Genomic DNA, 14264 nt, shown 5'->3' on the forward strand with positions numbered 1-14264 from the left:
TTCCTCTTTGATTCTCTCTCTCTTTTTTTTTTTCTCACACATTATTCAGATTTTTTTGTTAGTTTCTTAGTTGTCAGAAAATTTGTTCCTTCCTGATTCCTTCAATTGAGACTGGTTGGGAAATGGAAAAGGCTGTTAATTTGTTTTTAATAATAATAAAAAAAGGACCCACATTACTGCATTTTATTAACCGAGCCAGATGGTTCAGAGAATTTTCTCTGACATAAGTAATCAGAGAAATCAGTTTGGGACCCAGATCGGCTATGGAACGTGGCATGTATATTTGGTGGAGAAAAGAAAAAAAGCAGTTTATATAAACATAGGGATATTTTTAGAAGTCCTGTTTGATACTGCTTGGGACTGATTCTGCTATTTGAAGCTAAGTGCAAACCAAAAACTTTTCTTCCTTCCCTGAGCCTCCAACCATTCAACATCTTCCTCCACAAACAAACAAAAAAATGATTTTTCTTCTCTTGCAGTTTGAAGGTTGCAAAAAAGCCTTTTCAAGGCTCGAAAATCTCAAGATTCACTTGCGGAGCCACACAGGCGAGAAGCCATATCTGTGCCAGCATCCGGGCTGCCAGAAGGCGTTCAGTAACTCCAGTGACCGTGCCAAACACCAGCGGACACATCTGGACACTGTAAGAATGGCAGCAGTCTCCCAACTCGCAGCCCAGAGCCCCCTTGGGAGGAAATGCCTGTTGGGTAGTGAAACGGGGAAGGTGTGTGCTTTATGGGCTACAGGTTTCAGGGGCAGTGCCAAGGGCAGCAGAGAAGGTGAGGCAAGAGCCAGCAGGGGCCTCATTCAACTGTTTCAGCTTTCTGTAGTTGCAAGGTTCTCCTAACCTGCACAGCTTCCTGGCACAGACAAGGTTCTTGATCACCTGTGTGTACAGAGCCTGAATGGGGGCTGTCGTGTGGTAGATGTTAGTGCAGATAAGGACCATTAGAATGACTGGGCACCAAGGTGCATATTTTAAGTAGCAAGACATAGCAAAAGTCGATAATGTATGCGATTACTGGAAATGTGACGAGTTCGTTTGTCCTGGCTAGTTCTTCTGCTCTTGACATAAGACTTTGGCAGCTTGAGACTTTGGCAGTTTCTTCATTAGAAACCACCTGCTCTTATCAACTGCAGACAGGCCACCAAGCAGCAGCAGCTGTTCCCCAACAGTTGAGTTGCACCATGCTTCCTTGTGTTGGCTGGCCACACCGCCTCTAGCATCTACCTTGTGGGAGACCACTGACTTTCCTTACTGACCCTGCAACGCTGGCACCTGTTGCTCCTCCACCAATGCCTTTTCTAGGACCCTCAGCTTTTGTATCTTCTCCATTATGTTGGTAGCCCTGCCTTTCTCAGGTCCCCATGCTGTGTTCCCTACCTGAGGCCAGGTCGACCATATCATTTTGCTTCACTTAACAAAGCAGTCAGGATAAAGGTATTCTCTGTAACACAGATCTCCTATCCCACATTTCTCTCAGTTAATGTATTCATGACAGTACTTGCTCGGTGTTAACGTTCTAATGTCTATTATTAAACGACACCAGAGTTTTGAATTTTGAAGAGATGCCGTTATTTCCGCACACACCTTCTCATACATATTTAAGACTCTTCTGATGTTATAGTTGACATATTTATTAAATTTTATATTAGACTCTATTAGTCATATTGATAGAAGTCATTTGGATATATGTCACAGAAGCATTCTGAACTGGAGTTATCTCCTCATATACTTAAGCGTAATGGCTTGCCTAGTGCAGTGTACACTAAATCAGTGATTTGGGGGCCGATATGATAGAACATTAAATAGACGAATTTGGAATAAGAGGACTTTCTTTAAGAAATAAATAAATAAATAGTGCTAAAATACCCTGAGTTTGCTGTGTCTAAGATGATCTTGGTAGAATTCAATACATTTTTCCAGTTTGTCATGACATTTGATCATGCAAGAATGAGCATTCAGGAGACACGATTGTCCTTAGCACTTGCTTTTCGTCTAGCTTGCTCTCCGTAGTTTGGAAGAACTATTGCTAGGCTTAGTGTTGCACTTCTACAATGCCTGTCTTTGCTCGGAGCTAATTTTAGCTAATTAAACTAAGAAAAATGTTCAGGAATCATTTCGGATTAAGAAAAAAATATATCCCTGTTTGAGACTTTTGAGGCAGACGACCCTATTTCATGGTGCCAGTTCAATGCACTAGCTTTAAAACTCATTTAATGCTTATTTTTTTTTTAAGAAGCTAGTTGTCTGTAAAAGCTTTAAAAGCCAACATTTTTTCCCCCTTTAAATGCCAAACTAGCCTCTGTTTTGGTTTTTACTACGTTTAACAAATTGGGAAGCTATTTTAAAACACATAGAGAAATTAAATACTTGTTTTTTAAAAAAAGGGAACTGTAATTTGAAGAATTTGTGGTTTAAACCGAGGTTCCTATTCCCTTTCATTAAGTGCTCCTTATGCTAATGCTGTCAGAACTTTGGATAAGGTATCTGTTCAGCTAAGTGGATTTTTATTCCTAGGATTTAGTGAGTTCATAATTCTAACCCTGAAAACTTTAATTCCTTTCTCTGTTAGTATCTTAATACCCAAGCAAGGGAGGTAATTATATGTAATAAACGTAGAAAATAATGAAATATTTTTTGTTTGGTATAGTATACCATTGAAAGCTAGGTAATCCGAGATAAAATGATTAATGCAGCCAGACTACTTAGACTGGTCTGTTCTGTTTTGCATACTGGATCCAGGTGATGGATAGCAGGCCAGGGAATGAAGACCAGCTGGTAGTAATGGTGTGCATTCAGGCTGTGTCCTAGAGCATCTCACCATTGAGTAAAAATAACATTATCAGCCAAAATCATAATGATCATGACATGAAGTAAATGTAACGTGTTACTAGGCAGAAAGCTCTTTTGCACATTGTAACATCTATAATACTCATGACTTGAACTTCTGTGGTTGCTAATAATAAAGAAAGTTGCCAGTTACTCCTTATAGCCAAGGCAGGGAAGGGATTGCTGATGCAAGAAAGCTGTGTAAATCCAAAACAGCAGTCCCAGTTAAAGATGACCTTTACTTTCCCAGTTGAAACCCATGAACAAGTGACATCAGCCAACAGTTGGCCCACCACTTTGTGATAGCTGTACAGTTTCAAGAGCTTGGTTAACCCAAGTCTGTTCTTTGACTCCTAACACATAATGAGTTGTCGGTACTCCAGAGCTAGTGGATGACTGGGTCACCTGCTTAGTTGGTGAACAAACACATGAGATATCAAACAGCTCACATTGAGTATGTCAAATTATATATTCATAACTTCACTCTGTTCTTAGCATCAAAGGAGTGAACCACAAGTAAAGGAGTGAATTGCAAGTATGGCTTTTTAGCTCTAGAGTGATGTAAGTCATGTATAGATTGACCCACAATATGACAAGCATACTTTGTAACATAGGACAGCCACAAGTAAGCCATTTTCTTTTTAAAGTTACGTTTTCGTTTTGGTTAATAGTAATCCCTCAGGTTCTCAGAGCAAGAATCCCATTATGAAAACGGGTTGAGCTGTCATCCCTACTTTTCACGTTGAATAATTCACCTGATGAGATGCTTAGGAGACCATGCTTAGTAGATAACATGGTTCATCTTGTGGGGGCTTTTTGCCTGTTTGTTGTGTTTTGTTTCTCAAACTAAGCCAAAGGTTGTTTGTTTGTTTGTTTTTTTAATTTCTCTCGTAACTAAATATTCAGTCTCAGGCCTTTGTGTTGTCATGATAGTAGGGATAGGTGTTGAAAGTTGAATGGGTGAGAGATACTTTTATTTATTGGTTCTTAACTAGTAGGTAACTCCTCTTAACTAGTAGATAACTCCTCTTAACTAGTAGATAATTCCAGACTCAAATTCAGGCTGCACAGAAGAACTGAAGTAGCTGAAATGTGTGTTCTTATCACATTTAGCCATAGGGTAATTTGTGTAACTTGGGCCCAGCTCCAGAACTCTTCCGTAACTAATAATATTAATATTTCTCTGGCTGATTGTTCATGTGTCTTTTGTTTGAAAGCAACTATCCTTTACTCACTTTACACTAATTTTCCCTTCTTAATTCTTTCCTTCTCTCTTTCTGAATCAGGTTTCTTCTGAAACATACCCAATCTTTTCTGGACTTTTCTACAGCTTCTTTACCTGAACTCTTAAAGAATGTGTGTTTAATAGTTTCTGACCATACCAAAGATTGCTCTCAGGGAAATGTAACTGTAAGTATGACTGGAGATGCTTACTAATAATTTCCACATTAAACAATGCCAACTGGGAGTCTTGTGGTTAGCATGAAATCGAAAGCAGTCACTTAAAAGCCATCAAGGATAGGCCATCTCTTTGTTCACTCTTCCTTTTACCATGCTGCAATTTTTAAGTGGGATTTCTAATTAAAATGCATGAGTATTACCTAGCATTTCACATCAGTGAACTTAAAGTCTGAAGTCAGGAGTCTTTGAGTAAAACCATCTCTGGTTATCTTTATGATGTAACAACAGCCATTTCTTTCTTTCTTTCTTATTCAGAAACCTTATGCTTGTCAAATTCCAGGATGTACCAAACGCTACACAGACCCAAGTTCCCTAAGAAAGCATGTGAAGGCCCATTCTTCCAAAGATCAACAAGCAAGGAAAAAGGTAATTTTGAAAGAGAATTTCCCAGCCAGGAAAAGCACCTTTACCTTACCCTTTCTATACATAGAGCTTTGGCGGGACATTGGGATTTCTTTGACTTCTCAAGGTGTAACATGCTTCGGACTCTGTTGAGGGGGAAAGTCTTCCATGAGTTGAAAAAGCAAACCTGTGATGTTCATAGCTGAGAGAGCTAGAGAAGGATTTCTGGGAAAGATCTGAAGAGTAGGAACCAAAGAAAATTAGTGAAAGTCTCCTTACTGCAAATAACAGAAAGCTGTTATGGCAATGAAGCCCAAACAGCTCAAAGAAATTAAGTTGGGGAAAAAAAAATCTTTCTTGGAAAGACAGTGCTTTTTCATAAAGATGTCATTTGGGATATAGAATGATTTTAGTGCTCATGAAGAAGAAGGTAGGTACGTTTCTAGTCTGGGAAAACTGTTGAGCGTGGTTTCTTGATGGGTACTGTGTGTGGAATCTTAAACTGAACTAGAAGTGAATGCCACAATGACTTCAGTGAGGATTTAATGCCCCTTTGGAAATTTGGAAAAATCGTCTGGATTCAAAGAAATGGTGAAGATCAACCAGGCCTTCTGTCTGGTTCTCTCTCCTGAATTCGTAAGATGCTTGTAAGAGCTGGACTGCGATGTGTTTCATCATCTGTAGATGCTGAGAACTTGACTGTCTTTCAAGGCAACTGCCAGTCTCTGAGTTTTTCAATTTGTGAACCAATTGAAAGACATGTGGAGCTGAGCATGCCTTTTTGAGTGTTCCATTTAAAATGAGTTGGAGCTTGATTCATTTATAGGCTTTTATAACCAGTATAAAGACAGTGTGAGACTTAACTTATTTCAAGTGACTGAATACCATGGCAAGGGTTACAGAACACCATGGCTTCCACTGAGGAATCCTCCATTCTTTCATGGTTAATAGGGATTTAACACTTTTGTGTTGGGAAATTCTCTGTAGTCTTTTGTTGCTGAAGTTTTTTCTTCCCCGAGAGTGATGAGGACAATGCCAACCAAAAATTCTTATATGGAAAGAACTAGACGAAGTCCTGACAACAACAACAAAAAATGCTCAATTAGAAGGATTTAGTAGATATTTTTAATAATCTTTTTCTGTTTTATTAGAAAGAGATACAGGTAGAGGGAATACCTTCCATTTGCTTGATCTCTTACAATGTCTGTAATGACCAGGAGGGCATCAGTCCAAGGCCAGGAGCTCAGCACTCCATCCATCTTTCCCACATATGTGGCAGGTACCTGACCATTTGAGCCATCAACCTGCAGCTTCCCAGGGTGCACATTACAAGCAGAGCCAAAGCTCAAACCCAGGCTTGCCATTAGAGGATGCAGGTGTCTCAAGCCATGTCTTAACTATTAAGCCAAATATCCACTGTGTTATTATTAATTATGTACACACCCATGCCTATAAGTCTATTGTTAAGGTTTTTCTCCAGAAATATAGTTAAATCTCTAATTGGAATCCCAGGAAGTTGTTGTCTGTAACCATTTGGCATGGATTAGATTTATCCTTACATTTGGGAAAACCAGGGGAACTGCTAAATAAATTAACAACCTAAAAAGCAAGTAGGATGCTTTTTTTTTTTAAATAATAACACACCATTTTGCCTACTGCTAAGTACTGTCAACAGGACTGATGTCTAATAGTTTTTCTCCATACACACACACACATACACACACATATGTACATGTACAAATTTGAAGTGAAGTAATGTATTTGTTCTTATTTTTTATAAACCCTTAGAGATGGCAAGTTTTCTTCTCCAAGTCTGGCCTTTTGCTTACTCTAAGTTGTCCCAAATGTATATGGTTTCATCATAAAAGCAAATATGTCCTAAGATTGGAGAGTATCATGTAGATATAACAACTCAAATACACCTTCTAGACAAGAAGTAACAATATGATGTGCAGATCACAAAAGTAGCCTAGTTAACCACTGTAGAAACAGAATGGGATAGTTTCAAGTTTTCATTGTTCCATATGGGTGGGTTTCAGGCTAGGCAGAAAGGAAGAATATAGTTTTGTGTGGGAGCTTCTTGAACCACTCTCTGAAAATAGTGAAAGAGATCTGAAAAACGTAACATGTAACTTTGTTGATAATTTGCAGGAGATCTTTAGTAGGCAGTCAGGGTAGCATGGTGGTTTTTTTTGTTGTTTGTTTGTTTGTTTGTTATTTGAGGAGCAGGACTGTAATCTCATGTCAGAGCCTCCTGAATTTTGTCATGTGTAAGATGAGATATTGTCTCTCAGAAGTGTGGCCTCTCATGTTCACTCTGTTTCCTGCAAATGATTCAGCTGCATTTGGTCATCTCTCGTTGCTCAGCTCAAGGTGACAGGCTTACAGTGTTGATTTTCCATCTGAAGATCTAGAAAAAAAAATCCTTTATCAATCTATTATGGGTGAATCTGTGAAATGTAAAGTGATGAAAGTTGCTCCATCCAACAAAAAAAGAGGAAACATCACTCTCAGGAGAAGTGTTTGGTCCTAAACCTCAAATCAGTTCATCCACATTTCCAATTCGTGTGCCGATGCACTCGCGGGTCTTATTGACACGGTACGCTGTTGTTACTAGACCTTGGAGAGATTCTAATTGCTTACTTGCATCACGACTTGGTATTTGAAACATTTCCTGGCAGCAATAATAGTAATAATAATAAAAGAAACAATAAACCTTTTAAGGCAGAATTAAGATTATTTACGACTTTAATTAAAAATGGAAAACTGGCATCATTTCAAAAAAAAAAAAGCCTTTACAAAAATGTGAACTCATCAAAAATAACCATAAAAATTCCAAGGTGATAAAGGCTCTGTGGAGTCATGGTCGCAGCCCTAGGGAATTGTTTTGTTGAAAAGAAGAAAACTCTTTTCTGTCACACCCTGTTAGTCATGGACTTGTTTAATATACTCTGCCTGTCTGCCTTTAATCCTCTTTGCAACCTCCCCTAGTCACTAAGACATTATTTTGGTCTTAAGATCGCAGCCCTCCTCTGAAATCATGGCCAGGAACAAGACAACCATAGCCACAGATGAATGTATACCAGGAAGTGCAGATAGCTCCTCCATGATGTGCCAACCATAAACCTGTGGCCCTTTCCACACCTGTTGGAGCCCATACATGTTGAGGGATAACCAAGAAATCCCAGCTAAACGTTATTCAAACTGTGAACAGAAAGAAGAGCGGGGAGACCCATTTTTGCAGAGGAATGAGGATAATTTGGTTCATTGCGTGCAGAGTTAACTTTTCTCTTTGCATAATTCCTTCACACCCACACACCCATCAGCCAACACACAGACTTCCTCCTGCAAATGCATGCTGCCGATCTTGAGTTCCATTGAATTGAGGGGCTCGCCGTTGATGAGTTGTGCAAGGACTCGAGTCACTAGATACGGTGTTTGTGGAGCAAAAGACAGAACATGTCCTTCAGATCTCTCTGATAATAGTAAGTTAGTGAAAGAAGGGAACACAGCAAGGCAGTAAGCCACTTGAAGTGTTTCTCAAGGCTGTGAGCTTTATCAGCATTTTTCATTTTCCTCTTGGAAGTGCAGTAAGCCAAGGGGAAATTTCCTGCAGATTTAGCCGGTTATCAAAATGAAATTTTCTCAAAAGTCAATATAAACAATGCCTTGCCAGAATTTTAAAGGTGACGTGAATCTTTCACCCATGTGACACTTCCACAATGCTTCTGATTGGTGCGTATTATTTGTTCAATATTGGTAAAAACATTGGTCTTGGATCCACCATGGCTGATGCTTTTTGCTGGTGTGATCTCAACACAAGCTTTTGTAAACCCATTGTCGCAAACGACATGTGAATGAGTGCAACACGAACTTATACTGCCTACTTGGACAATAGGTCTGAGTAGCTTTCTGGTGAAATGAGAGAAGCTTATTAATATAGCTGTCTTCACATAGAATAGAGTGTGCTTTGGGATGTGTTCAGAGGGGCCACCTCCCACCCCTGCCAGATACCGATCACGGTAAACTGTTTCATTAAGGAATACTCTGGCTCACCTTGTTGGGTACAGTTGTTGGAATTTCAAAAAGCCATGCAAAAATAAATATGTCCTTTACATTGAAGCAGGCCTTTAAAAGCTATTAAGGCTCAGTTTTCTTGTCAGTCACTTTCTGTCACAGCTCCTGTGGCAGATGGCACACATAAGTGGGGCACAAAATCAGGGACTACTCTAGGTTTTACGAACTCTCTTCTTGTTTCGGCTCAGCAAGAAGTTAAAACCGCACCTGCTATTAATGGAATATTAGTAATAGGCGCATATCACACACATCATCTCTCAAGCTAAAGTAGTCCATCCCTTCCTCTCACGTTTAAGAAGCTAAGTTAGGATGTTGGTGGGTGGGAAGCTGTTGTAGGGGTGATATTCAATCTGTGGTAATTTTTTTTTAATGAGTCACAGCCTTCAATGATTTGACAATTGTTGGTGTTAATTACTTATGTCCTATCTCAAAATGATGACGAGACGCATGTGAACGTCCTGATTGTCTCAGTTGAGGGGGTAACTTAAGACAGGTGCTGGGACCTGCTTTTGTGATATACGTAATTGTAAAAGAAAACGCTTGGTGCTTTTCAAAATGTTGGTGGTAAATGCATGTTACAAAAAATGCACACATGTTATTTCCAAAATCAATGCATCTCAAAACCAATGTATATTTTCATTTTTCCCCCCCACAGCATCTTGAACTGCACTCTGAGTGATACTAACCTATAACTAGTTATAAATGAACAGTAAGACATTGCCAAGTGAATTCAATGCTCTCAGCACTGATTGGGAGTTCTAACAGGTTGCCTGTGTTCGAAGTAGTCCTACTAAACGCCAGCTGTCATCTCGAGACCATCGGAGGCTTACACGATGAGCTGTTTAGAAGAAGTTGGGGAAGGTCAATAATGAGACTGACTAGTTAGAGTGAGTTTCTGTTCCTTTCACGGGGGATCAGAAAAGTTGTCTTCAGCCTTACAAACACAGAAAATAGCACCATCTGTGGGGTGACAGCACAGGGCCTCACTTTACACTTGAGGATGTTTCGTGCAGTGTATTCTTCACAATGCCTTTTATGGGATCTCACGAGACATTTCTTTTAAAAGTTGGTTTTTTAGGTGTCATTAATTTTAGGAAACTCCGAGTTAAACATGATCCAGTGGTCCTCTATTACTAGAGTTCTTAGAAACTATCATGCCTCGGGCCCAGCGCGGTGGCGTAAATGGTTAAGGTCCTCACCTTGCACGCCTGGGATCCTATATGGGCGCCGGTTCAGTCATGCAAATTTATCCTGATGTTAATTCAAAAATCATTCCAATATAACTTTACGCCGTATCTTGTTAATATAGTGTGTTTGTATCGTATTAAATCAGAGAATGACAGCAAAAGCTCTTAACGTGGAACCTGGCACGTTAGCTGTTAATACTTGAAGTTTATGTTGTCCATCAAGGGTTTTTAAGAGAGATGACAAGTGCTTGTTGAGATTTTACTATGCTGGGTTTTTATACTCCAGATTCCTCCATTAATTAATTTTCCCCTCAAAGAGATGTTAGCTGCTTAAACATAATTGATGCAAGCTGAGATCACGATATACTTGTAGAATGGCTACTTATCCAATTTTTCTTCACGTGAGAAACGCATCTGTGGTCATGTCTGTGTTTGAAAAACTGAAACAGACCATCTTCCCAAGCCAATGCCCATTTTCTCTATAAAGTGTATCATATGTCAAGCTTCCGTTAGTGTTGGGTGATTGCCTTATGAGTCTGGATTGCCTGTTGACCAGGCTTGCCTTTGGAGACATCAGGATATTTCCTGAATTGGCATTCTCCAAATTGATAAGAAAATAGTATGTAATTATAATTAAATATATTTGCTATTTTATTTTTTTTTATTCTGTCAGTTATTGGCTCATTTCCTTTGCCTTTGGGCTGGTGAATCCAGGAGCTGATTTACATGCCTGAATCACCAGTTTATAGGAATGGAAACTTTCCATGCGTTCCTTAAATTTTCTGCACTTTGGGCCTTCCTTTGTCAAATCCAGATGATAGTAGCAAACTTAGGGAAATGTTATAGAATGAGAAAAGTCGGCAGTCCTGTACAAGGATGGAGTGCGGTTATTAGAGGTTGTAGTGACCTTGGGGCTGATGCTGTGGTTATTATTAAGAGGGGTTAACGACATGCAGCAAAATGACTTGCCATCCTCCAGTTCTGCTGAGGAATTTGGCTCTAATTGATAATATAAGAGGTGAAGGTTTGGTTTTAGCTAATGTTTTCTGATGGGAGAAGGATTTTGTCCCTACCCCTGCTGGTTTAGTTGGATTCTTGTTTCAGAAGCCAGGGGAACATGACTGATAGATCTTTGAGTCTTTTGCAGATTGCATTGGAACTGTTCACCAAGTGAGATTTAACCTCTGTGATTCACACACTCTAACAGTGATCAGGATAAGAGCGATCGTAAAGAAACTGTCTTACTTTGCCTGCATTTAAGGGCCATTTTGCTTGATTCTTTGGACTATAGATTCAGGGTGACTTTATTATTATTTCTTTTCCTTTCTGTAGTTTATTCCTAAGGAACGAGAAGGTCTAAGAGTGGAAAGAATCCAAGTATGATGGCAAAAGGTGGTATGCTGCTTTTGTGCTGCCAGAAGACCCACAGAACATGCACCAGAATTAGTTAATACTGCCTAAGGCATAGCCATCAATTAAGGCTTGACATACTGTTTGCAATCTTGGCATTCCACAAGACATTTTGGCACAAGGTTATTCTCCCACTGGGCTATCCAGAGCCCTCTTTGTAAACGCTAGCAGAGTGTCAGGTGACATTTGAAATTTTTACTGTTTCCTCTGTTGGTTGAATAAGGACTCACTCCTGTTAAATGGGACTGACTCCAGTCACAGAGAGGATCTCCATCAAGAAGGTTATGCTTTTCATTAGGTGGCATTTGGGGAGGAATGCTTGCCTCACTGCCACCACATAAGGCCAGCCACAGGGCTGCTGGGAATAGAACTGTTGCATGTGTGTTTCATTGCCATCTCCAACCATGAGACCTAGAACTGGAATCACAGTGAGAATATCCCCAAAGATATTTAGTAAAGTTGAATCTGTCCAGGTTTTCATTATATTTCTAAGTCAAAGCACTTAAAACACCTGCCATCTGGTCCATAGTTGCATCTTCCAAGGATGCTGCTTTTGTGGTAATGATCTTGCTATTGTATGAAGAAATCCAGCCTTAATGTCCCCAGGCCCACATTTTTTTTTTATAGTAGATTCTGGATTTTTTTTTTTACTCTGCTTTTCATTACTTTAATGAAAACCGGAGAGGGACTTCTTTGAGAAAGCAATAGTTTATTTCTGCCTACAGAGGAATGATACAAAACTATTCAGCTTTCTGATGAAAGGCTGGCCAGGGTGAGAGCAGGCACACAATCACATGGTGAGCTAGAAAAAAGAGAAGTTGAACACAATAATCAACGTTTTTGTGAGGACCACCCTCCAAGGGTAAGTCCCCAGCATCCGGGTGACCTCCCACCTTTCAGAATCTGTCATTTGCTTCAGTCTCTTCTCTTGGTCAATCAACCATTAACATTGAGATTTCCGAATATAGACTTCTGCATGGCTTTGGAGACGTATCTTATGCAGTAATCGTAAAGGGTGCTATGTGACTCTTTTTATCCTCTGTTTTCATTTATAATATAGAACACAGTTTTAATAAGGATCCCCTGAGGTTAGCAGTGTCATTTACTGGCTCATGTTGAGGAAACATGTTAAGATGGGTTGACAAGGGAACCATTGCCTAGCGGGCTTTATATGGCCCATTAAGGTGATAAACATAGACCATGACCAGATCTATGATTTAGAAGGATAATTACACTGGTGATGTGGGGAATGGATTAAGAATTTAGAGTGAAAGGAGACAAGGCAATTAGCTGGGTTGGCATACTTCCAGTAATCCACATTCTTAAGATAGAGGAACTCATCCAACTAGGACTACACCCAGCTGTGCTGTCATCAGTTCTAGGGCTTTCTCAAATGCTGTCGTGAGAGATTTTTTTTTGCCAAATATCTGGTTGAATTTGAGGCTCATTATATGTGTGGATTTCCTCTTTTGTAATGTGGAAAGGAAATGAAGAGTCTGATTGTTCTGAGGTTCAGTATAGCTCCTCTTGACTTCCTTCTTCACCGTTCACCAACCTGTCATTCTTTCTGAAATCCATCTAGCCATGAAGTTTAGCCTTTCTGGTCATCTGTGACATTTCTAGGCTTTTTTTTTTCCTTACTGAAATTCAGCATGATGGATATCTTTTTATCCACTTCTTATCTCTTTGCCCTTTCTCAAAACATTTTATGACAGCCATGCTTACAAGTGTTCCTGGTAGCAGCATTTATGCAGATACAGAACCTCACAGCTCACAACTGGCTTCGTGGCATTTTTTTGGTTTTTGGTTTTGCTTTTTTTGTTTGTTTTTTTCCAGGCCTTTGCTTTACTCTCTCACTGAGCAATTAGTTTTCTAACCTTTCTCCTTTGGCATAGCCCACTGTAGGATTAGCAGTGACTACAGACCTCATCATAGTCAGGGTCTGCTTTAAGATTGTGTAAATGACCACATCGTTGAGTAAGGAATGGAGGGCTTGGACACACTTTGGTTGAAATCCATGCAGTCGTTGATCCTAAGATATGTCCTAATTCTAGTAATGTTAGAATATGTCTTAGAATCAGTGAGTCACCAGGGTTAATCGATAGTGTGTTTTCATATATTTTCTATCATCTATAAATGAGGTCAAAAATAAAATGTAAAAATTTACATAAACCGAAAATGAAATTTAAAAAGCATGATGGGATCCCTGTGTTTTGTTTCTTTTTACTATATAGCATGGAGCGAATGTATTGCCTTATCATTAACTATTTTTTAAAAAGATTGATTTATTTTTATTGGAAAGTCAGATTTACAGAGAGAAGGAGACAGAGAGAAAGATTTTCCAGCTGTTGGTTCACTCCCCAAGTGGCCGCAATGGCCAGAGCTGAGCTGACCTACAACTAGGAGCCTGGATTTTCTTCTGGGTCTCCCATGTGGGCACAGTGTCCCAAGGCTTTGGGCCATCCTTTACTGCTTTCCCAGGTTACAAGCAGGAAGCTGGATCAGTAGTGGACTAGCCGGGATACAAATTGGCAGCCATATGGGATCCCGGCTCATGCAAGGGTAGGACATTAGCCACTAGGCTACCGCACCAGGTGTCTGTGGATAATTTTTATGTAGATTTATAGCAGTGTTCTATATAACAGATATTAGCCAATTCAATGCCACACGTATCAGACATATTTGTAGTAGCTAGTCATTTTTGAAACATTTGCTGCATATATTTTCAATTGTACAAATTATAGTTTTTTTAATAAATTCAAGCAGTATTTTCCTCCTTCTAAGTTCCTGTCTTATTGTTACTTTTGCAAAGACCAACTTCTTGCTCCACTATTTTGATGAAATTCTAGCTTTTATCCAATTTATTAAGTGGAAATCATTTGTCTATTTAAGTGAGAGAAAAAGAAGAGACACTGAAAGAAACCAATAGAATGTTCTCTTTTCAAATGCAACCTGC

The 14264-nt window shown here is 39.5% G+C and overlaps 1 protein-coding gene across 1 annotated transcript in view; it reads left to right on the top strand.

Annotated features, from left to right (window-relative positions):
* GLIS3 (GLIS family zinc finger 3) overlaps positions 1–14264 on the top strand; it is a 377681-nt gene that overhangs the window by 285413 nt on the left and 78004 nt on the right. Inside the window, exons 4-5 of the mRNA XM_040988900.1 lie at positions 480–641; positions 4548–4658. Of these exons, the coding sequence (XP_040844834.1) occupies positions 480–641; positions 4548–4658 (273 nt within the window). The remainder of the gene's footprint in view (positions 1–479; positions 642–4547; positions 4659–14264) is intronic.

The sequence above is a fragment of the Ochotona curzoniae genome, unplaced genomic scaffold (assembly GCF_017591425.1).
Source record: "Ochotona curzoniae isolate NIBS_2020 unplaced genomic scaffold, NIBS_Ocur_1.0 contig_50, whole genome shotgun sequence".
Classification (NCBI taxonomy): domain Eukaryota; kingdom Metazoa; phylum Chordata; class Mammalia; order Lagomorpha; family Ochotonidae; genus Ochotona; species Ochotona curzoniae.